This window comes from Petaurus breviceps, unplaced genomic scaffold, assembly GCF_028583685.1.
Source record: "Petaurus breviceps papuanus isolate PSGF00001 unplaced genomic scaffold, PetGlider_PUasm1.0 91133, whole genome shotgun sequence".
Taxonomy (NCBI): Eukaryota; Metazoa; Chordata; class Mammalia; order Diprotodontia; family Petauridae; genus Petaurus; species Petaurus breviceps.
Window position 1 is genome coordinate 176,599 of NW_027187419.1, and position 27,258 is coordinate 203,856.

At 44.9% G+C, this 27,258-nt stretch overlaps 1 protein-coding gene across 1 annotated transcript; it reads left to right on the forward strand.

Annotated features, from left to right (window-relative positions):
- Positions 1 to 6,287: 6,287 nt before the first annotated feature.
- On the forward strand, positions 6,288 to 21,457 carry LOC138154832 (cell adhesion molecule DSCAML1-like). The gene is made up of 10 exons (XM_069079819.1): positions 6,288 to 6,604; positions 9,069 to 9,257; positions 10,021 to 10,308; positions 13,430 to 13,585; positions 14,118 to 14,148; positions 14,377 to 14,495; positions 14,890 to 15,042; positions 15,607 to 15,801; positions 18,266 to 18,577; positions 20,397 to 21,457. The coding sequence occupies exons 1-10, from the start codon at positions 6,457 to 6,459 to the stop codon at positions 20,873 to 20,875; spliced, it is 2,070 nt and encodes a 689-aa protein (XP_068935920.1). The 5' UTR covers positions 6,288 to 6,456; the 3' UTR covers positions 20,876 to 21,457.
- The last annotated feature ends 5,801 nt before the right edge of the window (positions 21,458 to 27,258 follow it).

Genomic DNA, 27,258 nt, shown 5'->3' on the forward strand with positions numbered 1-27,258 from the left:
ACACACACACACACATACACACATGCACGCGCACACACACGCATGCACATACACACACACATGCACACACACGCACCAGCCTCCCCCCAGAGCTCCCAGCCTGTGCAGCCTTAGATATGGAAGGCATTGTCTATCCTGCCCTGCAAGCATTTTGTTCCTGATAGCCTCTCTGTGCTGATTGGAGCTCAGCCCTCGTCTGCATCCATGAAGAGTGAGCCTCTGCTGCCCCCTGACTCCAGGAATACCTCACAACCACCTGCTTCAACCCGTGGCTGGCTGCTGCTCTTGCCCAGAACTCCCATCTCCAGCAGAGCCTGGCAAGACTGGAGTCTTGAGCCATTCTTTCCAATTCCCAAGCCTCACTCCACCCCAGTCCTCCACACTGGGAACATCTAGCACCCTTCTGACCTCACCAGCCTTGTCTCCACTGGCTTGATCTCCCCACCATAGAGAATGGGAGCATTTTACACAGCTTTTCACTGAATAGCATTAGCTATAAGATACCAGAGTTAGAAGGAACCAGTTACAGTTTATAAAACACCTGGTCTGATGCCTTTGTTTTCTAGAGGAGCAAAAAAATGGTCCACAAGGAAAGAAAGTGACTTGTCCAAGGTCACATGCTAGGCATGTACCCTCGCCCCATCCATATCCCCTTCCCAACTCTGGTTCTCAGAACAGTAACCAGATGAACACTGCCTTTCCTGGAAAGGACACGACTACCAGTCACTACTTCCTCCAGATTCCCTGTCCAAAACGCTCCTTCCTGGTACTTTCCTACGCCGGTTTTATCCCCTATGTAAAGATGTAAGATCCTTGACAGCAGGAAATTTTCTTGCTTACTTATTTTTATATCCCCAGCACTTAGTACAGTGCTACGGCACATAGTAAGTACTTAATACTTATTCACTCATTTACAGCTACTGAATAGTAGTTGAGAATACAAAGAAATCCCCCATTTTAAGAGTCCAGTCCTTACCCTCAAGGACAGCTAGGTGGCACAGTGGATAGAGTGCCATCCCTGGAATCCAAAGAACCAGAGTTTAAATATTAACTGTGTGACCCTGGCAAAGTCACTTAACCCAGTTTGCCTCAGTTTCCTCTTCTGTAAAATGAACTGGAGAAGGAAATAGCAAACCACTCCAGTATTTTTGCCAAGAAAATCCCCAAAGGGGTGACAAAGAGTGGGACACAACTGAAAAAAACCAAGCACCACAATCCTTACCCCACACTTAGTCTGCAACTGCAACTCCATTAGCCACACCTTTGACTGGTCCCTGTTATGAAGCATCTTCCTCAGTCTCCCTGACCCCTCCTCCAGATCCTATCTACATCTCCAAGGGGGAAAGTAGAACTCAGTGCAAACAAGTTCTGAGTCAGCCAATGCCAAACCCTGTGTAAGCACTGGGGATACAAAGTAAGGCAAAGACAGTTCCTACCCTCAAAGAGTTTATATTCTAAGAGGGAATCATATCAATAACTAGAAATATACAGAGTAGATGAAAGGTAATAGGTTAAGAGAAGGCACTAGCAACTGGAGGGATTGGATAAGATGGAATCAGAGCTGAGTCTTGAAGGAAGGCAGGGGAAATGAAGAGACTAGACTGTGGAGGAAGGGCATTCTAGGCATGTGTAATGGCAAGCACCCCAGCGTCCTCAGGGTGGCTGCCAATACAGGTTCTTGGATCTGCTTTGATAAAGGAAAGCAACTCAAAATGGGTTAGCAAGCTTACTTTAATCAGTCAAATATGTATCATTTACCTAGTTCAGGGGAAAAAGGTCAGCACCACGAACTTCAAAATACACAGACAGAATTATCAAGACAGAGAAACAGATCAAGTAGACAGTTTCCAAACTGTCCAACCATTACATCCACACCAAATCAACATGTGGGTTTTTCAAAGCTGGGGGACTCTCAACAACAGCTTCCCAGAGTCTCATCTGATCAAATCACAGAACACTTCTCAAAGTGAGCCCCAAAACAAAGCTACACATCAGGGCTTATATAGCCTTCTCCTGGCTCAGAGAATGTAACAACCTTATTGACTCACTGGCCAATCAAAAAGTATCTACTGAAAAACAAGCCTCCCACCCCAGGCTCCAGGTGCACTTTAGCCTAGGGGCAGGGAAGATCTTAAAATTTTACATTCCCATTACAGCATGGACCTGAGGTCCAGGACAATGTCAAGGATAACTTCCCTGGGCCAACTCTGACCTGACCTTACACGCTTTTCTCAAACAATTCAACAATCATTTATTATTAAGTATTATACTATATTCAAGCTGCTATGCCTGATGCTGGACACTTCCCCCTACCACCCAAATACAGAAAAAGAGAAGCAAAGTGTTTCCTTCTCTCTATTATTTATATAATAATCCAATCCCCAATTAGCCATGGAGCCACCTTCTTTGGTTCCTTCCCCCCCCCCCCCCTTTATAACAGTTTTTTTTTTTACCTTTTTTTCTTGTCCTTAGCTTTTTAAACTAGTTTCAGCTCATTCTGAGCACTAGCACTCCTGACACTGGTTTTCCTTCCATCTTCTATACAAACTTTTAAAAAATCTATGTCTTTGTAAATTCATTATTGAGAGTTTCTCATCCTTCTGGACTGAATCATTCTATAGAATTTGAAACCAGGGAATCTTACATGCCCTTTCACTGAACTTTTTGAATTCTACAAAAACTAGGGAGCCTGTCAAACCATGCCCAGTTTTCCTCAATTTTTCTATAATAAATACTAAGATGGCATGGTAACTTCTTCCTAAGGGCCTCATCATTTCTACTTCAATAGCTAGTTCCTACTCATTGGTGTGAAACAGGACCAGAATATCATTTCCTGATGTTGCTTCTTCCCCCTTTTGCAAGATAAAATTATCATTAAATCAAGTCAAGAAATCCCTAGCCTTTCTGATTTGTAAAGAGAGGAGGGAAGGAGAGAGAGAGAAGAGTAGAGAGAAGTTTCATTAAAAGCCTACTTAATAATTGAAACCTCCCATCATCACTATATATTTATATATATACACTTGTGATGTTTTCTGAATTCCTTATCTATTTCCTCCTTCTGTCCAAGTGTCTGTTGTATAGTCTAATGACAACATTGATTCTGGTTATCTTTCCTTTGATCTTCACCCAAATGCTTTTCACTGTGCATTTCTTCTGTGGTGCTTAGATTTCCTCACATGAGTATCTTCTTACTTTTACATTGCACTCCACCACATTTTTTATATCTTCCCTTCATTTTGAATGAGGTCTACCTTTTGAGAGTCATATTCTAGAACAAGTTTTTTCTCACTAAATCTCAGCTATACCTATGAGGTCAAATTTGCCTCCTTACATTAGGATCTCTAGTTCAATTTTCATTGTGTGTTTTTCTATAGTCATCTGAGTCCATGTGGTTTTCGCCAACTCCTTTCTTGGACTTTGTCTCCTGTGAATAATTAAGTGATACAGGAGAAGAGCAATGGACCTGGAGTTAAGAAGACTAAGTTGAAATCCAGACTCAGACACTTTCTAGCTGTGTAATCCTAGGAAAATCCCTTAACCTCTGCCTGCCTCAGTTTCCCCATCTGTAAAAATGGGATAAAAGCACCTACCTCCCAGGGTTCTTAGGAGGATCAAATAGGATAACATTTGTAAAGCACTTTGCAATACTTAAAGTGCTATATGAATAAGTGCTATAATTATTGTTAACATTATTTCATTTTTTTTTCTTTTTTGGAGGGGGGAAGGCAGGGCAATTGGGGTTAAGTGACTTGCCCAAGGTCACACGGCTAGTAAGTGTGTCAGGTGTCTGAGGCCGTATTTGAACTCAGGTCCTTCTGACTCCAGGGCCAGTGCTCTATTCACTGTGCCACCTAACCACCCCAAAATTATTTTTATATTATAACCTTCTTACATTCTTTCTTCATGGGATCTAGCTTGGTAGATATACACATCTATACATAGTTTCCTTCCCCTCCCTTTCAATATCACTGAAGCCAAGAGAGAAGGGAGTATAGAAAAGAATTTTGAAGTGGCTGACAGCAACAAAAGCTATGGAGAGGTCTAGGGAGAGGATAACTGAGAAAAAGCCATCAAATCTTGATTCATTCTGAAACCAGACTGTGAAAGGCTGAGAAGAGAGTGAGAAGTAAAAAAGTGGAGGTGGCAGTAGAATAATGAAGACAGTCTATACTAAGGCATGGAAGGATCTCGAATCTGTACTGCAAGGGGAAAGGAAAGCAGGGATAACTGCAGTATTAAAGTTTATTTAGTTAGTGCTTTATATTTTTAGAGGAATATTTATATAATTATCATTCTATTCTTATCAGCAACTCTGTAAGATAGGGATGTCAAGTAGTATCCCCACTCGACAAATGAAGAGACAAACTATGTCTAAGAGATTATATTATATCATTCATCTAGGTCAAAGCATAGCTGGGACTGGAACCCAAGCACTGTGACCTATCCCGTACTCCGTACTACAGAGACTGCACTGGTTTATTGACCAAGGAACTGAAAACATTGTCTCATGAAGCATCATTTCACATTCTGCATATATGCACATACACACAAACACACCACTAATATCTTTCCTTCAGATCACAGGGCAAGTGGTGGAGGTCAGGCGAAGACAACCCTCTAAAATGCTAATCCTCTTTTTGTGGTGGCAAAGAATTAGAAACTGAGATGATGTCCATCAGTTGGAGAATGGCAGAACAAGTTATGGAATCTGAATGCAATGAGATACTATTGTGCTATAAGAAATGAAGAAGGGGATGGTTTTAGAAAAACCCAGGAAGACTGATGCAAGTGAGGAGAATGATCTATACAGGAACAGCAATGTTGTAATGATAATCAACTTTGAAAGACTTCAGTAACTGATCGACATGGTGACCAACCACATTTCCAAAGGACACATGAGGAAACATGCTGTCCCCCTCCAGATAGAGAGCTGAAGGATTCAGAGTACAAATTGAAACATACTTTCTTCATCTTTCTTTCTTTTTGGGCATGGCTAATGAGGAAATTTGTTTTTCATAATACATATTTGTAATGGGTTTTGTTTTCCTTCCCTTTTCAATGAGGGGGAGAGGGACAGAAAGAATTCAGAACTGAAAATAAAATAAAATTGAATTTTAAAAGAGAAAATGCTAATGCATACAGGTAGGTTGGAATCCACCCTTCTTTATCCCATAGCCCCTGCCAAGATTATCTCATTTGGAGGCACTGTGACCACACCCTGGATGAAAGATGTCCGACTGCCTTGTACCTCAGTGGGGGAACCTGTCCCAGCCATCAAATGGACAAAGGACAGGCAAGTGATCAATGCATCCTTTAACATGGGTTTGACTTAATCCTTACCCCACCCCTCCCCAAGAAACCATAGATTCATACAATACCATATCTTCTCTCTCAAAGTGCACCCAGGTACCTCTCTTTCTGGAGCCCCTTCTCCATCGAGCATTTAGGGAAATAGAGACTATATGGTTGCTGAGTGAGAATCAAGAATCCCTGACTCCCGGCCAGGGCTCCATCTATTACCCCTTTTACTCCCCTTCAAACCCTTCCTTAAACCTTGGGGAAAGAAGTTGCTAAGGGATAAGGAGTTTGCCTGGAATTCTGAATCCAGTTCCTGGTTAATCTTGCCCCCTGCCAACAGTGAGGATTCTGCTATTGCTGTGACTGTAGATGGGCATCGGCTCATCCAAACCAATGGGACACTGGTGCTACGCTCGGTAAAGGCCGAGGACTCTGGTTACTATACTTGCACTGCCACCAACACCTGGGGCTTTGATACCATCATCATCAACCTGCTGGTGCAAGGTAAGAGTACTGAGGCATGAGCTGGCCATGGAGGATCGGAGTTGGAGACCATGGGGAAAAGGAAAGAGTAGTTCCAAAAGGGAAAAGAAGCAGGGTCCCAGGGTGTAACAGGAACAGATTTCCAGGATGGACTGGAAACAAGAACTGGATTAGAAGGCAGAGGATCTCGGTTTGGATTCTGGTTCTGCCAGGTCACCTTGGGCAATACTCTAAGGTATCATTTTACTCATCTGTAAAGTAAAAAATGACCTCTAGGGTATCAGCTTCCTTATCTGTAAAGTAAAAAAAATGACCTCCAAAGTCTCCTCCAGCTCTAAATATATGATTCTATGATGAGAACGGAGAAAGAATGGAAGGGAAGACTGACGTGCAGAGATAGAAAGACAGGGATGCCAAAATGTTCCCATCTTGGATCCATCCTTGAACTTTGAGGGCTTAAAATTGTTCAGAGTTTGGGAAGTGTTGGGTGGGGGAGGTTGGTGTAAACCCAAGGAGAAGCAGTCTTGGGATGTTGACCTAGGTCAAAGTAACCCAATTCAGCCTATGCAGTAAGATAAGGGTTGTGAGTTATTTCTTACCACTCAGAAAGAAATTGTAGCCTCTTGGAGATGCCAAGTTGACTAGGGGATTAGATTTAAGTCTTTGAGGTGAGATATGGGTGGTAGGAGGAAGTCTGAGAAGACTCTGGCATCTTCCATTACAGTACCTCCTGATCAACCCCGGTTGACTGTGTCCAAGACCTCCGCTTCCTCTATCACTCTGGCCTGGATCCCAGGGGACAATGGGGGCAGCTCCATTCGAGGTAAGGAGGGAATCCAGTAGATGGGGGAGGAATGGACACAGGGTCAAGATAGACTCTCTACACCCACCACCACTCTCAAGAAGAGTGTCAGGTACTAGGGTCAGTGGGACACGGCATTACAACCAGACTAGCAAAGCCACATTGAAAGTTTTGATTCTGGATCCATAAGGAGCAAAGAATGTGTAAAAGGTTCCCCTCTCCCGTTATTAACTATAAAAAAATCAGTTCCTTGAAATGAGGTGGGAGAAGAGAGCACCTGTAATGCAAGGACCAGTTTGGAAGTGTCCACACTCATGGCTCAGGGCCTTTTCCAAAAGTGTTAGACCCAGTCCCAAAAGGATAGCACTATCATGAAGTTCCTTCAGTGCTGGGCACTCAGATCATGGGGAATATCCCTATTTAGTCAAGGACACAACTATCCTTCAAGTCACCTAGGTTTAAAACCTTGGAATCATACTCAATTCTTCGTTCTCCCTCCCCTCAAATATCCAGTTGCCAGATCTTGCCAATTCTACTTCCCCAACATTTCACCCATCCATCCCCCTCGCTCCATTCACATGACCACCATGCTAGTCCAGGTTTTCATCACTTCTCCTCTGGACTATTTCAAGAGACTCCTCATTGGTTTCCCTGCCTCAGGTCTCTCCCCTGAAATCCATCCCACACACAGCTACCAAAGCATAGTCCTAAAACATCTCTGATCATGTCACCTCCCTTCTCAGTAAACTTCAATGGCTCCCTATTTCCTCTAAAATCAAATACAGACTCTTCTAATGGAATTAATAAATGTTTGTTGAATTGAATGCAGCTATGGATCCCTGGTGTGGGAGAAAAGGGAGAGGGTCAATGAGTTACTGGCTACTTTCACAAGCAGACTCCAACCCCACTTCCAGCCTTATTATATATACTTCGTTCCCCTTCACAGATTTTTTTAATGGAGCCAATCTGTCCTTGCTATTCCTCACACTAGACTACCATCTTCTATTCCCATGACTTTGTGCAGACGGTCTTTTCATGCCTACGATATCCTCTCCTCACAGCAGGGAGGACACGCTACCTGGTTCCAAATATTTGAAGGGCCTTCATATGGTAAAAGGCTTAAATTCTATCTGTTTGTCCCCAGATGGCAGAACCAAGAGAGTTAATAGAAGTGGGGGGGGGGGAAAGCAAATTTAAGCTTATTGTAAGAAAAAAACTTCCTCATAACTAAGTAGTGGGCTCCCCTTCATTGCAGAGCATCAAGCAAAGTCTACAGTAGGGCCATTTGTTGGGTATGTTGAGGAAAGACTTACATTCAGATGTCAGATGAAAGAGATACCCTCTAAAGTTCCTCTGAACTATGAAGCTCCCAGGAGACTCTCTGAGGCAGAGGCTCTTAGTACCAACCTAGCAACCCCTCCTTTTTCTCCCCCCTAGGGCTCCTGAGCCCCAGATAGAATTCTACATTCAATTCAATTCAATAAATATTTATTAACCACCTACTGCATACAGAGCACTGTGCTGGACAAGATACAAAATTGAGATAAGACATAATCAAAGATGTAGTAGTAAATGTTTTAATAACAATCTATTTTTTTAAAAAATCAACTTTTATAGAAAGGACATACTTTTAAGTTTATTTTACATTATTCTCATTCTCTCCATTGATTTCTAAAGTCTAGACAATCAGAAGAACAATAAATAAAAACGTAATTGGTAACCTTTGCAGATTTCCAAGGCATAAATGCTTGAGCTGAAATTTTTAACAATCAGCTTTCTGATTTGAATATAATCTTCTCCTTCATGAGACTTTCAGTCTGGTAGGGGGTTAAGACACATATTTAACTATTGTGCAAAATGATATATGGGAAGCTCTGGACTTGGAGAAAGGGGTGACCTGAGCTTGAATCCCACCTAGTTCCTAGACTTACTAGCTCTGTGACCCTCAGCAAGTCACCAGATTTCTCTGAGCCCCTTCAAAATGGGGATAATCAAACCCACAATGCCTATCCCACAAGGTTGTTGTGAGGAGCAGATAACATATATAAAGACCTTTATGAATCTTAAATGTCAACACCTGAGCATAAAGGGGAGGGGTAATTTCTGAATTGACAGATAGGGAGTGGGGGGAAGGCTTCATGGAAGAGGTAGCATTTTAGGTGGACCCAGATAGTATTTCAATGGAGGAAGGGGGGGAGGCATTCCAGGCAAAGTGAACAAGCTGACCAAAGGCCATAGAGACAGGAAAATGTGCAAAATGTATGCAGAAAATGTGGGCAAGCATGTGGAGGAAAGTAGTAGAGTGACCTAAGGCTGGATCCCAGGCACTCCCATTGTGGTTTAAATCAGTGTACGATAGGGGTACATTTACACAGTGCCCTCCCAGCTTCTCTCCCTGTCACGACCCCAGTTCCTGTTGTCAGGTTGGGGGGACCTCCCCAGATCCCGCTTCCAGCCAGGGCTGACCCCCTTCCTCCTTCCCCAGGCTTTGTGCTGCAGTATTCTGTGGACAACAGTGAGGAGTGGAAAGACGTGTTCATCAGCTCCAGTGAGCGCTCCTTCAAGCTGGACAGTCTCAAGTGTGGCACCTGGTATAAGGTGAAGCTGGCTGCCAAGAACAGCGTGGGCGCCGGACGCATCAGCGAGATCATCGAGGCCAAGACCCACGGGCGGGGTGAGGACCAGGGTCGGGAAGCGGGATGGGCCTCGGAGTCAGAAACTGGCGGGACTCATCCAGGCACAGAGGGTGCAGAGTAGGGGAGCAGCCCAAGGTTGGCGCAAGAGGGGTCGAAGTTGTGGCTGAAGGATGAGCCCAGAGCTGGAGACACCAGTGGACCAAGGTGAGGGTAGATCCAGGAAAGAGAGTGGAGACCAGAGAGAGAAGACAGCTGAAACAGATCTAGGGAAGACCGAATAAAATAGAGAGGGGCCCTGGGCAGGGGTTGGGTGTGGGGGCCAAAGCTACAGGGATGGATGAGGGAGGCAATATTGCAGCTCAGTCTCTTTACCTTAATGTTAGCTTCTATACGGGCAGAGTTGGGTAGAAACCAATCCCTTTTCTCTGCTTTGGGGGTGGGGGAAAGATTTCTACTTCCCCTCCCCCCTCTTCCCCCTTTTTCCCTTTTCCTCCTTCCCCTTCTCTCTCTTTCCTTTTCCCTTCCCGGCTCTCCATCTCTTCCCACTTTCCTGTGGTCCCCCCTGCCTCTGCTCCCTATGGAAACCCTACCCCAATCTGCCTCTCACTCCTTAACCACCTGGGGCCACCATCAGAGGAGGAGGGGGAGGAGGGATGTGAAGGTCCCAACAATCCCCCAGGGGAACACCCATCTTGGGGGCAGACAAGGGGGCTGGTCCAGCCCACATTAACCCTACCCTTCCCTTCCCCCTCCTCCCCATCCCCTTACTCCTCCATCTCCTCACCACCCCACCCCACCCAGAACCGTCCTTCAGCAAAGACCAGCACCTCTTCACCCACATCAACTCCACGCACGCCCGACTCAACCTGCAGGGCTGGAGCAGTGGGGGCTGCCCCATCACGTCCATCCTGCTGGAGTACAGGCCCAAAGGCACATGGGCCTGGCAGGGCCTACGGGCCAACAGCTCGGGGGAGGTGTTCCTGGCAGAACTTCGGGAAGCCACCTGGTACGAACTGCGCATGAGGGCCTGTAATAGCGCAGGCTGCGGCAATGAGACCACTCAGTTCGCAACGCTGGATTATGATGGAAGTGAGTTCAGCCCCCAGGCTGGAGGCGTGACCCTCTGGGGACAGGGCAGCACCAGGAAGGCAGGCAGGCCACACAGAGGACAGAATGCCCTCTAAGGAGGGAGACCTGTCCTGGGCTGATGAAGGAGCACCCAGGGAGAGGGACAAGCCCACTCTCCCTGTCCAAACCTCACAGCCCCCCTTCCCTAAAGGCCTTCTCTCTTCTCTAGCTGTCATTATCGCACCCTAGAGCCCTGTGTGCTCCCTGATCCTCTGCACTGAGTATCAGTCAGCAAGCCCTCCTTCCCTTGATTCAAGTGAGACAGTCTTGGTTAAAAAAAAATTACTGAGGAGAAATTAAGGTTTGAAAGAGTAAAATAAAATATAACTATGTAAAAACATTGGCTTAGCAGAATAAGTGAAATAATAATCCCATTACACCTGCACTTCTCGAATCACACTTGAAGTCTTGTACTCGGTTTAGATCATACTTTTTCGTGGAGATAGTGACAGGCTGGAATACATCCAGTATGGCAGTAACCATAGTCAGAGACCTTGAAAGCATATGATATGAGGAACTGGTGAAGGAGGTGAAAATTTTCTATTTATTCTTTATATATTTCCATGTACTTGTTATCTCTCCTTGTAGAATATAAAAACTTGCAAGAAGGGATTGTTTCATTCACTGCACTTGTATGCCCAGTGCCTGGGACTTAAGTGCTTAATAAATTCTTGCTGATTGAAAAAAAAGAAAAAGAAATATAAGCATATCAGGTTACAATGCTGTCCAACTCAGCATTTATTTGGATTTTCTTTTTTCTGGAGGGTGAAAGGCAAGGCAATTGGGGTTAAGTGACTTGCCCAACAGTCACACAGCTAATAAGTGTCAAATGTCTGAGGTCACATTTGAACTCAGATCCTCCTGACTCCAGAACTAGTGCTCTATTCTATATATGGTAGCACCACCTAGCTACCCCTTAGCAAACATTTATTAAAAGTTTACTAGGTTAATAGCTAATGAAAGGGAAAAAAAAGTTTAGATGAGGAGAGAGCCCTCCCCTCGGTGGAGCTTACAGTCTAATCACAAAGCCATAGCAAACCCTCCTGCAGCTTAATCCCTTGTGTCTCCAGGCAAAGCAATTTAGGCACAGACCAGGACATAGTAGAAAGAGGATTTTGTTTGGAATTATAAAATCTGAGTTTGGCCCTGTCATTTAATAGCTATGTTGCCTTGGGCAAGTCACTTCTCTGCTCCAAGATTACGTTTTTTCTAATTTATAAATTGATGGTGTTAATCACCTACCATCTGCCGGGTACTGTGCTAAGAGCTGGGGATCCAAAAAGAGGCAAAAGATATTTCCTGCCCTCAAAGAGCTTACCATCTAATGGGGCAGAAAATCCTCCAGTCAGTCCTGCCCATGGTTCTTTATCCAGTTTTAATTTCTGGTATCACAATCATGAATGTTAGTCAGACCACCCACCAAGTTCTTGCTCCTGGCCTACGTTACGTTTCAACCCATTTGCAGAGCAGCAAAGACCAATGACCACCAAGGCCAATGGATATTTCATACCTGCTCTGGCCCAGAACTGATTTATAGCTTTTCCAGCTCTGAATTATAGCTTTTACAAACTGATCTTTTTTAAGTTTCCTTCTGCCACTCAGGAAAGTGACTTTATACAGCCATATCTTGGGATTTTTATAGCATCACAATAGTTTTCATATATAGTAGTAAAAATTTGCTCGTTTATATTTGTAAGATAATTTCTATTCATAATAAGGGAAGGATCATGTTATCACAAGGAGGAATCCAGGCTATGCCTGTGAAGAGGAAGGGCCTAATCTCATAGAAGAAGCAGAACACTTACAATGTAGCAGAAATAGCATTGATTGGTTTTGGAGTCTGTGAGCCTGGGTTCAAATCCTCCCTGTACCACCTGAATGAATGAATAGGCATTAATTAAACATTTATTATGTTCTGAACACTGTGCTAAGAACTAGAAACACCAATACAAAAATAAGATAGTCCCTGTTCTCAAAAAAGTCATCTTAACCTACTAAGTACTCCGAGATGCCTTTATTAGGCAATCCCCTAATAAAGAAGCAAACAGAATGGGGCAGAGTTAAGCCAGGACATATTCCTCAAGAAGGTGAGTTTGGAGGTAGATTTGGGTAAAGGACAGGGCCATCATTTGGCAGTTAGATATAGCAAATGGCTCAGCATAGCAGGACCCTTTCTCTGGGACAGCCTCACTAGGACCCTTGGCTAGCAAGAGATGGCCAAGTAGAGGAGCTGCTGATGTGAGAGACAGGAGGAACAAGGTCTTAGACACCTCCAGATCAAGGTTCCCCTCTGACCTCTCTGTGTTATCGTGGCTAAGCTTCTTCATCTGCATTTCTGCCTCCTCATCTGTAAGATAGGATTAATACTATCAATGTATTAATTTATTGATACTGTTTCCTCACTAAACATCATAAGCAAAGAGCTTTCAGAACTTCAGAGTAGGAAATAAACGTGAGCTCTAGTGGCCCATCTCCAGATCCTGTGGGCCCAAGAAAGAGGGGTATCAGTCGTGAGGTTCTAATGGAGAATCACAGGAAAAAGAAGGGTAACAGGAAGATGAGAAGCAGAAGGAGAGATCACAGCTCTGTGACTGGGGGGAGGAGGAGGAGAGAAGGTAAGAGCAAAAGAAGGAGAGATTTCAGGAAACAGGATAAATAATAATCATAGGAAGTCAGTTCCTGCTCTGTGCCAGACATTGTGCTAAGCCTGTACAAATATTATCTGATTTAATCTTCACAACTCTAGGAGGTAATGATAATCAATAATAGCTAACATTTAGATAGCACTATGTTAAGTAAGAACTTCACAGTTATCCTCTCATTTGATCTTCACAACAGCTCTGGGAGATAGATAGGTGCTACTATTATTCTGTTTTACAAATGAGGAAACTGAGGCAAAGAGGTGCACTAACCTGTGTCTAGGCGCAGATTTGCACTCAGATCTTCCTGACTCCCAGCCCAAGGCTCTATAATCCTTACCTATAGTCTGCAGAGTGGGACTGAGTTGTTACACGAGAGAACCTTCTCCCTCAGCCTAGCTCAGACCCGTAGTCTGAGCCCTCCCTGGTACTCTTTGTCTTAGGCACCATCCCACCCATCAAGTCCGCCCAGGGAGAGGGGGATGATGTGAAGAAGCTTTTCTCCATTGCCTGCCCTGTCATCCTAGCCACACTAGGGGTGGCCCTGCTTGTCATCATTCGCAAGAAAAGGAAGGAGAAAAGGTTAAAGCGACTCCGAGGTAGGAGGGGCTTGGAGCTTTGTGATTTTCTCCCCCCTAGGGTTGTGAGGCCTGTGACATACAAAGGTGGGACTGGGGCAGAGGGCATCAAATTCACCTCCCTGAGGGAAGGAAAAAGTGAATCAGGGCTCCTTATCCAACTCTCAGTTATCTGGACCTTGACATTATAGTTTGAGGATTTGTCCAAGCTCTCCTCATCTCCACTGAGAAGAGAAAGGGAAAGTCAGACATAAAACCCATGCTGGTCTTTGGGAGTAACTGGGCACAGAGGCATAGAGAAGGGGAAGCTCTGGAACAGGGTTTGGGATCCTCTTTGGTTGTCCATGAACAGCTCTCCCTCTGGTTATGTGCCCTTTCCCTTCTCCCACATACACACACAGAGGACAGGAATGGCCACCAATCCACCCAGGCCTGAGTCCCCTACAGTGACCTCACCCCTGGACTCCAGCTTTACTTCTCAGCATCCTTCCTCTCTCCTCTCTCAGCACCTATCTCTCTTTCTCTCTCTCTCTCTCTGTCTTGTGTTTTACAGATGCAAAGAGTTTAGCAGAAATGTTGATAAGGTGAGCAAACAATTCCCCTCTGTTCCTATAAAGCTGGGATGGAGAGCTCTGCTGAGCACAGGGACCCTGGCCCTTTCTTTCCTTCCCAGGACTAGGGCCCAAGGCCCTAGCTGTCCCCTACCTGCCAAATGGCCCAATCCCCCCACAATTCCCTTCTTTAACAGACCAACACTCCCTCTGTGCCTACTGAAACAGCTTTTATCTGGCCATCCTTCCTTTCCTCCATAGCAAGAGCAATCGAAGCTTGGACACACCCGTGAAGGGGCCACCCCAAGGTCCTCGGCTCCACATTGACATCCCCCGGGTCCAGCTGCTGATTGAGGACAAGGAGGGTATCAAACAGCTGGGTGAGCAAGGCCTCTGGGGGGCCCAGCTGTGACTCCCTGCTCTTCCATGCCTTCTAACCTAAGATCATCTCTGACCTTACTGGGGTATTGTCACCAGAGGTGAATGACTTCCATGGTATCATGGCTACTAATGGCCTAGGAAAAATGGACCAAGGTTCTAGCCCCAGAGTCACCAAGAGCCATGTGACCTTGGGTGTGTCACACCTCTCTGGGCCTCAGTATCCCAAAGGATTAATAATCCCTACCCTTCCTGTTCCACAGATTGGGGTAAAGAGACAAAGCTGCCCTTTTTTATACCTCCAGCACCTTGCACAGTGCCTGGTGCATAGTAAATGCCTAATAAATGCTTGTCGACTTGACAAATCAAGGATTATGATTCTTATTCTCATTCCAGGGGACGACAAAGCCACCATCCCAGTGACAGACACAGAGTTCAGCCAGGCTGTCAATCCCCAGAGTTTCTGTACAGGGGTCTCCCTGCATCATCCTGCCCTCATCCAGAACACAGGACCCCTCATCGACATGTCTGATATCCGACCTGGCACCAGTATGTGGGAAACCCCACCTTCCTGTCCCTTTCACTTCCCTCCCGTATGTCCTGGGATTCTGGCTTGGTCATCAGCATATCCTCTGACCTCTCTCCCTTCCTTGCTCTCCCATCCTTAGGCCCATTGTGGTCTAAGATAGACCAGAGATTTGGGGCTTCCTCCCAAACAACAGTTCAAGACTTAAAGAGAGCCCTAGGGATCACAAAATGAAAGGAAGGCATAAGAAGAGCAAAAAAAATGGAGAAGGGAGAGGTAGAGTCACTAGGGTTTTAAGTCAAGGAGAAGAGTTTCCAGCTATCATCTACCCACCTCAAACCCAAGGTTCTTCATGTTACCTGGGTCATTCTTTCTGCCCCTCAGAGTCTGTTGGCCTCAGTCCTCCTGTCTTACCCCACAAGTGGGATAGCCTTCCCAACAGGGTGAATGAAGCAAGAACCTAGGAAAAGTCATCCAGAATTAATTTTCCTAGGTCACTTCTTCCCCTCCAGCCCTAAACAAAACACCCTCAGTAAAAGCTGTGAAAAGAAAAAACCTATATGCCTCCCATTGCTTTCTTTGTTCAGACCCTGTATCCAGGAAGAATGTCAAGTCTGCCCATAGCACCCGCAACCGTTACTCCAGCCAATGGACACTGACCAAGTGCCAGGCCTCCACTCCCGCCCGCACCCTCACCTCTGACTGGCGCACTGTAGGATCCCAGCATGGCATCACTGTCACTGAGAGTGACAGTTACAGTGCCAGCCTCTCCCAGGACACCGGTGAGTCCTCATGCCTCGACCCCATTACCCCAGCATATTCATGACTGCACCCTAACGCCAGAGTCCCTTCCAGCTCTACATCTATGAACAAAATATCATATAATCTGACTGTGTGTTCTATTCCCAGAAGGAGCACCAACTCCCTGTTTGTCTGTGTTTTTTTCTTCTGGGCAATCAGGTTAAGTGACTTTCCCAGGGTCATATAGCTAATAAGTATCTGTGGCTGAATTTGGACTCAGGGTCCTCCTGGCTTCAGGGCCCATGCTCTATCCACTGCACCACCCAGCTGCCCCTTCCTTGTATGACTTTGAGCACTTAACCTCTAGGGGACTTAAGATTCCCTTCTCGGCTCTATCAAGAATTTAAATTCTCTGACCTCTGGACCCAGACAGGTAGGACACAACTAAATAATGCTTGGGGAAACTACTTAGACAAAAGGACAACAAAGTAAAAATGATGCTGACAACAATAATAAAAGTTATTTTATTCATTTCTAGAAGAGATAGCACAGCGCAGTGCACTGACCTTAGAATCAGAAGACCTGAGTTTAAATCTTCCTTCTGACACTAACTGACTATGTGACCCTGGGCAAGTCCCTCTTGGAACAGCAGCAGATTATGGATAGATTGTGTGTTATTTTCCTCAGTGGAAGGAGTTCCCACACCAACGAAATCACAGCTCCCTGATGACTGTTATTCTCAAGAGAGACAACCCTCTAGGATCATAAATTGCAGGACAGTTGTTAATCTGTATTAATACATGGCGTTTCCTCATCACAGAATTCCCCAAAAAAAATGAAATCACAGGTTTGAAGCTAAATAAATAAATTGTGGTAATATGGTTATTAATAGTAAAAAGTCTCGGTGGTATTTTAAGCAACCTCATTATTATTAGTATTATTGATTATAAAAATTTGGATTTCCATGTCACTTTAAGGTTTCCACCAGTACTTTCTTCCCAGTAGCTATGGGACATAGAGAACCTGCCTGTCATTGTCCAAATTTTACAGATAAGGATAATAAGAGAGGTTAAGTGACTTGCAGGGACCCAAACTCTATTCTTCCAGCTCTGTCTTGTTTTCCACTAAATCCTGCTATCCCTGAAATCTGGGGGCAACTTAAGTATTCAAAATGTGGCAGCCCCCAATGTGCCAAGATCCCATTTCTGACTCCCCCAACACCTTCTCAAGAGCTGTCCTTGGTGACTTTATGGCTTCATATCTGCAGAAGCCAAGCTGTGATAAAATATACCTTCCTTGTTAATCAGTTCAGGATCAAGGTTACACCAATAACAACAATTTCATATTCCTATAGCACTTTATAGTTCATATAGGGGTACTTCATACATGTTAGCTAATTTAATTCCCATAAAAGCCCAGCAAGCTGGGGGATATATAACAGGTCACAGGATTTAGAACCTTCGAAAGGATCCTTCATCTGTTCCATCCTCTATCCTTTTAAAGATGAGGAACCTGAGACCCAGAGAAAGTTGGGACTTGACCAAGGTCACATGGATAGTATGTTGCCACAGCCAAGACTTGAACCTCATTCACATGACTCTAAAATCAATGTTCTTTCCAGTACACCATGTTGCCCCCTATTAGCCCCAGAGAGAGGCAGCATGTTATAGTGGATAGTGGATAGGAAGCTGGCTTTGGAATCAGGAAGACCTGAGTTCAAATCTTGACTCTGACATATCATTATGACAAATTACTTAACTTTTCACTTCCTTTTTTCTTTAATAATTTATCTTTTTTTTTAGTTTTCAACATTCACTTCCATAAGATTATGAGTTTTAAAGTTTCTCCCTCTCCCTCTCCTCCCCCCTTCTCAAGACAAAGAGCTATCTGATATAGGCTCTACTTATACGTTCATATTAAACGTATTTTCACATTGATCATCATGTAAAGAAGAATTGGATCTAATGGGAGGAACCACAAGAAAGAAGAAACAAAACAAAACAACAAAAGAAAAGAAAGGGAGAGCAAATAATATGCTTCCATCTGCATTCAGACTCCATGGTTTTCTCCCTCCATTGCTCTTTCCAATGTGCCATGTAATCAGATCTCTCTTTTTCTCATTCCTTCTCCCCTCTTCCTCTTCTCTCTTTCTTTCTCTCCCTCCTTTCTCTGTCTGTCTCTGTCTCTCTGTCTCTCTCCCTTTCTCTCTCTCTCTCTCTCTCCTGTCTCCCCCTTCTTCTCTCTCTCTTTCTTCTCTCTCTGTCTCCCTCCTCTCTCTCTCCCCCTCTTTCTCTCTCTCCCCTTCTTTCTCTCTCTCCCCCTCTTTCTCTCTCTGTCTCTGTCTCTCTGTCTCTCTCTGTCTCTCTCTGTCTCTGTCTCTCTGTCTCTCTGTCTCTCTCTCTGTCTCTCTCTGTCTGTCTGTCTCTTTCTCTCTCTCTCTCTCTTGGTCTCTCCCTCTCTTTCTCTCTCCCTTGAAATTGCCCTAATCTGCCTCTTCTCCCCTAGACAAAGGGCGGAACAGCATGGTGTCCACAGAGAGCGCGTCCTCCACGTACGAGGAGCTGGCCCGAGCCTATGAGCATGCCAAGCTAGAAGAGCAGCTGCAGCATGCCAAGTTTGAGATCACCGAGTGCTTCATCTCCGACAGCTCCTCAGACCAGATGACCACAGGCACCAATGAGAACGCTGACAGCATGACCTCCATGAGCACCCCCTCCGAGCCGGGCATCTGCCGCTTCACTGCCTCGCCACCCAAACCTCAGGACAGTGACCGGGGCAAGAATGTGGCCGTGCCCATCCCACACCGTGCCAACAAAAGTGAGTAGGAGACTCTGCGATCTTGAGGTGGGGCGGTAGCAGTGTCCTGAGCGGATGCGTCTTTAGCCAGACCCAGAGACTCCTAGTGAAGATCTGCTTGGCCACGGAGAGGCCTATATTGCCTTGGCCCACAGCTGTGTAGGATGGCAAGAGATTTTCCCCAAAAAGGAAGAAATCTGTTTCCTTGCCCCTTGTCCAAGGAGTGAAGTGGCCCGGTCATCTGGCCTCCTGACAGCTGAACCAGCCTAATGTCCAGGCGCTTTTCACTGCCATAGGCTCCAAAGGACATTAAACAGCCCAAGATCCTAGTTCCGAACCTGGGAGATTCCTTAGAGGACATAGAGTCCAACCTTTTGTTTTCCAGGTTAAAAAATAAATAACTAAAACCTAGATTTCATTCAGGGTGATTTACCCAAGGCTTCACAGTTAACGGTTAAGAAACAATCTGGAATTTGAATCCAGGTCCAGTTATATCACTGTTCTTGTTCAGTCCTGTCCTCTTTAGACTTCAACTCTTCGTGACCCCCATTTAGGGTTTTCTTGGCAAAGATACTGGAGTGGTTTTCCATTTCCTTCTCCAGTTCATTTTACAGATGAGGAAACTGAGACAAGCAGAGTGAAGTGAGTTGCCCAGGGTCACACAGTTAGTAAGTATCCAAGACTGGACTTGAACTCAAGTCTTCCTGACTCCAGGCCCAATGCCTTCCACTGCTATTTAGCTGCCAGGTAGTGCAGTGGATGAGGCACAGACACATACTAGCTATGTGACCCTTGGCAAGTCACTTCACCCTGTTTGCCTCAGTTTCCTCATCTGTAAAATGAACTAGAAAAGGAAATGGAAAACCACTCCAGTATCTTTGGCAAGAAAATCCCAAATGGGGTCACAAAGAGTCTGACACAACAGAACAGCAACCTCTTCATCCCAATTTGTTTGGCCACTTCTCAATCAATGGGCATCTACTTTGTCCACAGTTCCTTACTCCTACAGAACAGTGTTGCTATGGGATACAAACAGGGAAATAAATATTTGTGAACCAGGCACTGCGCTAAGTGCTTTTTCCAGTGATGTTCCACTAAGGCTTAGGCTAGAATGAAAGTAGATTCCCTGAGTGCACAGTTCAAGTGGGGTGATGCAGCCCCAAAATGTGCTGGGGGCTCAGAGGAAAGCCAGTCCAGGATAGAAGCAGTGCTTCTAACAGTCCTGGAAGTGTCAATCCACACAGAGATCCTCTGGAAATAGCTTTATATGCCAGGGTCCAGCGAGTCAGACTTTGGAACCTCAGGCTCAAGGACCTTTCTCTGACAAGCAAGAGGATCTTGACCCTGGATCTATGTTTCTATGCTCGGTCCCCTGTGAAAGCTGGGGTGTCGAGTTCACACTGGGTATTACATGGCAAACTGGGGAGTGCCCAGAGGAGGATGACCCAGGTGGGGAGGGGCCAGGAAACTTTAACATGAAAAGACCAGGGATGTCTAGCCTGGAGAAGACTTCAGGGAGTAGATTAAAGGGCTGTTGTGTGGAAGAAGCTTACTCTATATAGACCCAGAAGATAGAATTAGGAGCAATGGCTTGAAGTTATGGGAAGGTCAACTTCCTCTCAACATAAGAAAGACCTTTCTGGTGATTAGAGCTATTCATCAATTGACTAGAGTATCTTTTGAGATAGTGAGCTCCCAGTCACAGGAGGAATTCATGCAGGCCAGATGGCCATCCATCAGGGATATATAGAATAGGAAGGATGCTGGTTTGGGATAAAAAGTTAGACCAGTAGGCCCCTAAGTTCTTCCAGACTAAGGTTTTGTGATTTTGTGATTCCAGGTGAATATTGCAACCTACCACTGTATGTCAAGTCGGATACCTTCTTCCGAAAGGCTGATGGGCATGAGCCCTGCCCTGTGGTCCCACCCCGTGAGGCCTCCATTCGAAACATGACCCGGACCTACCACAGCCAGGCCCGACATCTAACCCTGGACCCTGCCAGCAAGCCCCTGGGCCTCCCCCACCCTGGGGCTTCAACCTCCACAGCTACCTTACCTCAGAGGACTCTGGCCATGCCGGGCCCACCCACTGGCGCCGCCCCCCCACCTCCAACGGCCCCCACCGTCGAACCCCCCCCTGCAGCTACCACCACTGCAACTGCTCCCCCAGCCCCCAGCACCGAGCCGCCTCGGGCTGGAGGACCCCACACCAAAATGGGAGGCTCCAGGGACTCACTTCTTGAGATGAGCGCATCGGGGGTAGGGAGGTCTCAGAAACAGGGGGCAGGAGCCTACTCCAAGTCCTATACCCTGGTGTAGGGACCACCAGGAGGAGGAGCTGCACCCCCAAACCAGGACCACCCACCGCCCAGCCCCCCTCATTCACAAACTGTTTTCTTGCATTATTTATATTAAACTGTCAAAAAAAAAAAGACCAAGAACAGCAGCAGCAGCAGCAACAAAAACCCGCCCCAACTCACAGACTCTTGTACATAGAACTCTTTTGTATAAATGAAACTATTTTCTTCTTCTCATGAAGCCAGGGCACAAAGAATCTGACTACAGGTCAAACACACATACATACACACACACAAACACACTATCCATATATATGTGTATATGTGTACATATACACATATATACAGGCAAGCTAGACATGTATGTGTGCGCATATCCATGTACATGTATATCCACGCACATAGATGTCTTTCACTTTGTTTGGAGGAAAGAGGCACAAAGACTCAGCGATTTTCCCCCCTTCCCTTTTCTCCCCCACTCCCAATTTACTCCTCCCCCCAACCTGATCTCACTTGGTTTGGACAAAGACCAAAATCCCAGATCTCAAAGACGTTGCATGCGATTTTACTGTTCCAAGAAAACCAGGAGTTGCTTCACTTTGCAGATGCTTATGTGTTAATACCTTTTTCTATGAAAAAAAAACCAGCGCCGTGTGCAATAAAGGTTATGTTTCTATGTGGTGTTCAGTGAGTCTGGCCAGGGCAGACAAGGAGAGCATAGGCAAGAAAACACTTTGGACTTTCCAAGACCTCTCATCCAATGGGCATCGTGCCCTGAGTACCATGGGAAGCATAGAAACAGAGTCACAGACCAACATGTTTAAGGTGCAGAAGGACCCCAGGGGTCATCTAGGCTAATTCTGCATATTAGGAAATACAAAAATAGTTCAAAAGCTGAGGTAACAGGGATAAGAGAATTCAGTTCAATTCAATAAGCATTTCTTAATCCCATATTATGTTCAGTATGCTGTTCTAGGCACTGCAGAGCTTCTATTCTATAGGAAGGAAATCGTATATACACAGTGAAGAGTTTATTTCAGGAGGGAGAGAATACTTACTGAAGGGATCAGGGAACGGGGCACAAAGGAAGGGGCACCAGAGATGAGAGTGGGGAAAAGATAAGGATTCTAAGGTAGGAGGAGATAGGAAAGAGGGTCCTCATTTGTATTCCAAGTAAAGGAGAGCACCTACTCGAATAAATGTATGGAGGCAGAAATGTAATGTCAACCTTCAGGGTAAGTAACAAATAGTCCAGTTTCATCATTGGAAACTAGAGTCTTTGAAGGAGAGTACTATGAACTGAGGCTGGAAAGGTAGGTTGAGGCTAGATTTCAGAAGGCCTTAAATGCCAGGATGAAAGTATTTTATCCCAGCAGCAACAGAGAGTCACTAAAGCTTTTGTGATTGAATCTAAATGCTGAGACATCAGAGGAGGGAAAGAGTGAGGAGGACTGGATCAGCAGGAGAAAGTCTTAGGATGGAGCAGGTGCTTGAGTTGACCCTTGGAGGACAAGTAGTATACTTAGGATTGTTTATTTGGGGAAGGTAGGTGGTACAGTGGATAAAACACAGGACCTCGAGTCCAGAAGACCTGAGTTCAAATCCAGCCTCAGATTCTTACTAGCTGTGGGCAAGTCACTTCACCTTTTGCCTCAGTTTCCTCATCTGTAAAAGGAGCTAGGGAAGGAAATGGCAAACCACTCCAGTGTCTGCCAAGAAAACCCCAAATGAGGTCACAAAGAGTCAGACTTTACTGAAAACAACTAAACGAAACAACAAAGGATTTCAGATAAGGAAACTGAGTCCCAGAGAGGGGCAGTGCCTAATTAAGGTCACACAGTGAGTAAAATAGCAGACCTGGGACTCAAATACAGGTCTCTTTGTTTCTAAGTTCAATTATCTCTTCTACATTATGCTACAGAGGTTCCTTTAATAGAATGCCTGCCTCTTCTCTCCAACCTCATTCCATTCCAGGGGCCTAGAGTCAGCTGTGGCAGCAAGATGATGTTGCTTCCAACTGTCCTGGGACTGGAGCAGCTATTGTTCAAATGGTCCTTGTAATGTTCGGAGTTCCCTGAGAGAAGGGAACAGACCAGGGTGAGCCTTGGGCGATGCAGACTTTAAGGAGGTTGGGCTGGACTAGCAGAGAAGTTAGAGGTTAGGGACTTTGGGTGTCTTCTTTGGGAGACCCAGAACATAAAGTTAGGGACAAAGAGACACCACGGCATGGTGGAACAAGTGGGGAGTCAGGCATTATGGGTTCTAGTCTCAATCTTTGAACCAACAGGAAAGTTATTTCCCCTCTCTGATCATCATCTTCATATATAAAATGACAGGGTTGAAATAAATGGTCTCTGAGACCCCCTCCAGCTTTAATAATATATGAATCTGCCATGGCTGATTGTTGGCTTATTTTGTTAATCAAACATTGTTACAAGAAAGGGTTCTATTTGAGGATGTGGAATGAAGTCACTGGGAAACAACATTTTTTGTTAATTCATTCATTTTTAGTTTTCAACATTCATTTTTATAAGATTTTGAGTTCTAAAATTTTCCCCCTTTCCTCCTCTCCCTCTTCCCCAAGCCGCCATGAAATCTGATATAGACTAACATGTATATTAAATATATTTCTACATTATTTACATTGTGAAAGAAGAATAAGAACAAAAGGGAAAAATCACAAGAAAGAAAAAACAAAAAAAGAGAAAACAGTATGCTTTGATTTGCAATCAGACACCATAGTTCTTTCTCTGGATGTGGATAGCATTTTCCATCATGGGTCTTTTGGAATTGTCTTTGATCCTTGCATTGCTGAGAAGAGCTAAGTCTATCAAAGTTGGTCATCACACAATGTTGGTGCTACTGTATGCCATGTTTTCCTAGTTCTGCTCACTTCACTCAGCATCATTGTGCAAATCTTTCAAGGTTTCTCTGAAGTTCATCTGCTCATCATTTCTCATAGCACAATAGTGCTATAGAGCAATATACCACAACTTGTTCAGTTATTCCCCAGTTGATGGGCATCCCCTCAATTTCCAATTCTTTGCCACCACAAAAAGAATTGCTATAAAAACTTTTGTACATGTGGGTCCTTTTCTCTTTTGTATGATCTCTTTGGGATACAGACCTAGTAGTAATATTGCTGGATCAAAGGGTATACATAGTAAGGCAAAGTTCCAAATTGCTCTCCAGCAGGGCTAGATCAGTTCACAACTCCACCAACAATGAATTAATGGAATAACATGTTTTTAAAAGGCATCAATAAAACTTTTTTAAAAGACAGTCTGAGATAATTCAGGGTTCCTGCTATCACTCCAAAGACAGAAAGGTAAGAGTGCCACCTCATCAACCTGTTCAGCAAGTACCCATGGCTGCTACAGGGTGCTGTGGAGGGTGCAGAACATGAATAATAAACTGTACTTGCCAGGTACAGTAGGTGGCAGGTAGGTGGTGCGGTTAATAGAACACCAGCCCTGGAGTCAGGAGGACCTGAATTCAAATCTGACCTCAGATACTTAACACAAAAAACTAGCCATGTGATCTTGGGCAAGTCACTTAACCCCAATTGCCCTTTCCCCCCTCCAAAAAAAGCAAAAAAAAAAAAAAAAAGATAAACTGTACCTGCCTTTGGCTTCCCATCTAGAAAACCAACATTGTGGTGTCATGTCCCTGTAACAGGGAGTCTGAGGGGTTTGAGCTCCTGATCTGTGATTTACTTCCTAACAATCTCAGCACCATGCCTTCTCCACTCAGATAATTATCTCTACTTGCTCCCCACCAGAACCCTGGACTCTTCCCCTAGGACAATCCTTCACTCTGATTGGCAAGGTTCAGCTTCTCTTAGGAGATTCAGACCTCCATCACACTTCCTTTCCATCCCCACCTGATATGTAACCCTGTTCTCCTCTCAGTTCCCCTTTAGAATGCAAGCTCTTAGAAAGGGTACTGTCTGTCTTGCTTGCTTGTAGTAGGATCCCAAGACTTAGTAGGGTGCCCAGAATACAGTAAGTACTTAATAAATGCTTTATCTATCTATTTGTGTGACCTAGGGAAAATCACTTCCCCAACTGTGCCTCTGTTTCTTCCTCTATAAAATGAAGGGATTAGATTTGAGGAGACCCTTCCATCTCTAAATCCTTGATTCTGTGATTCTCTGCAGCTCAAGATTCTATGATTTCTACAAAACCATTTAGCTCAATAGTGGCAAATTCAAACGTGGGCCACATTTGTACGTGGAAAACCACAAATTAACATTAATTAAATTGTATTTTTCTTTATTTTGTTCAACATTTCCCAAGGGTTGTGACCTGCATGTGGCCAGCAGAATGGTATTAGACACCTCTGATTAGCTGCCTAGATATCTGCTCTTTCTTTGTCTAAAAGGGGGAAGAGGACAAAAAGAATGATCATGTGTCACCAGATGTTTCCCATCACCCAGGAAACACACTGACTCACTCTCAGAGATTGCAAAGGGCACTTGTTATCCTACAGGCCCACGTGGGAGTCTGGGATCAAGGAAGGAATTGCATCCAAACAGAAAGCAGCCCTGGTATGGTCCTCCGTCAGACCAATGCCTAGATTTAGAACTGGAAGAAACATTAGAAGTCAACTAGATCACCTTTCCCCTCATTTTAGAGATAAGGAAACTGAGGCCCCAAGAGGTGAAATTCAATAGAATATAATTGAGGGCTCATGGTGCATATCAGGGAAGTCTTTGTAGAGGCGGAGTTTGAGATCAGCCTTGAAAGATTTAGAGATTAAAGAAATTTTCACAGGGTGGCCAGGTAGCACAGCGAGTAAGATCACCGGCTCTAGTGTCAGGATGATCTGGGGATTGAATCCAGGCTCAGACATTTAGCATCCACCCAGAAACACCTGGCCGTGTAACCTTGAGCAAGTTACTTAACCCTGATTGCTTAAAAAAAAAAAAAAAGAAATCTTCAGGGTCATCCAGAGATCCAGAGCAACGACTTATTTTTAGGAAGATTTAAAGATGTTATTGAGATTTTTATTAAGTGGTTTGCCCAATGTCACATTGATAGTAAATAGCAGAGTCAGAATTTGAACCCAAGTTCTCTGACTCCAAACATAATGCTCTTTTCATTTTCTCTTTTTCCCCAATCCTTACTCCTGCCCTAAGGACTAAGAGAAATACAGAAGATTAGTGGTAGAGAAAGGGAGGTGCTGGGGCAGCTAGGTGGCCCAATAGAGTCAGGAGGACCTGAGTTCAAATCTGGCCTCAGACTCTTACTAGCGGTGTGATCCTGAGCAAGTCACTGAACCCTGATTGCCTCCAAGAAAAGAAAGGGAGGTATGTCCCACCCCCACTTCACCCAGACAATTAGCACTTTATTGTTATTGATCATAACACTAGTTTACATGGATTTAAGTGATACTCTAATCCAGGTCCTGTGTTCCTCAGGGAGCTAGAGTTTGTTTTTCATGTTTGTGTCCCTCACAGCATTAATAGCATCAGGCACATAGGTAACTCGGGAAATACGTGAAAGGGTGAATGTTGAGGGAAATGGTCACAGTATCAGATACCAACCTGTAAGGGATCTCAGAGGGGACCAAGAAGCCAGCCGTCTGGGCCAAGACAGGGATCCCATAGACATTGGATTGTTAGATGAGTCTCGAAAAGCCCTGGCTTTAGTGAGGGAAGGGATGGGAGCCCTACTATGACCAGGGAGGAGGCTATCTGGGCAGCCCTGGCCCCCTTGGAATCATAGGCAATACTCGGGCCTTCATCACATTGTCTATAAAATAAGAGGATCCCTTCCAGCTCTAAATCGTAGCATCCTGTGACATAGATTTCATAGACTAGCCAAGGGCATGTTTATGTACTGAGGGAGGCCAAAATCCCAGGACCGCTGTGGAATAAAATGATACTGCACGGTTTGTGGCCATTGTCAGAAGAAATGTCTTGTTTTATGTTTTCAACTTCAATTTCCTTTACATTAATAAAAGTGTGCGGCTCTAGAGGAGCTTTGACCTCGCTCATACAGGAGATTCAGTGGCACAGCCCAGGTCTCCAAGGTTGTTAACCTGTGGAAGGCCTTCACTCCTCCAGACTTCTGCCTGCAAATTCTCAAATAGCTGATGAGGGAGGACTAGGAAGAAAGCAGTCAATTCGAGGCTCTTTGAAAGCAGAGTGACCTCCACAAGCCATTTACCCTGTCCGTGCCTGCAATTCCTCATCTGTGAGATGAGGGGCTTAGAGCTAGAAGGGTGCTTAGAAATTCTCCTGATGTCAAAGGCATTGAAGATTCCAAGCCTCCCTTTTTAAGTGCATGTGTATGTCTGTCTGTCTGTCTATCTCTCCCACCCTCCATCTCTCTGTCTCTCTGTCTCTCTCACCCTCTCTCTCTCTCTCTCTCTCTCTCTCTCTCTCTCTCTCTCTCTCTC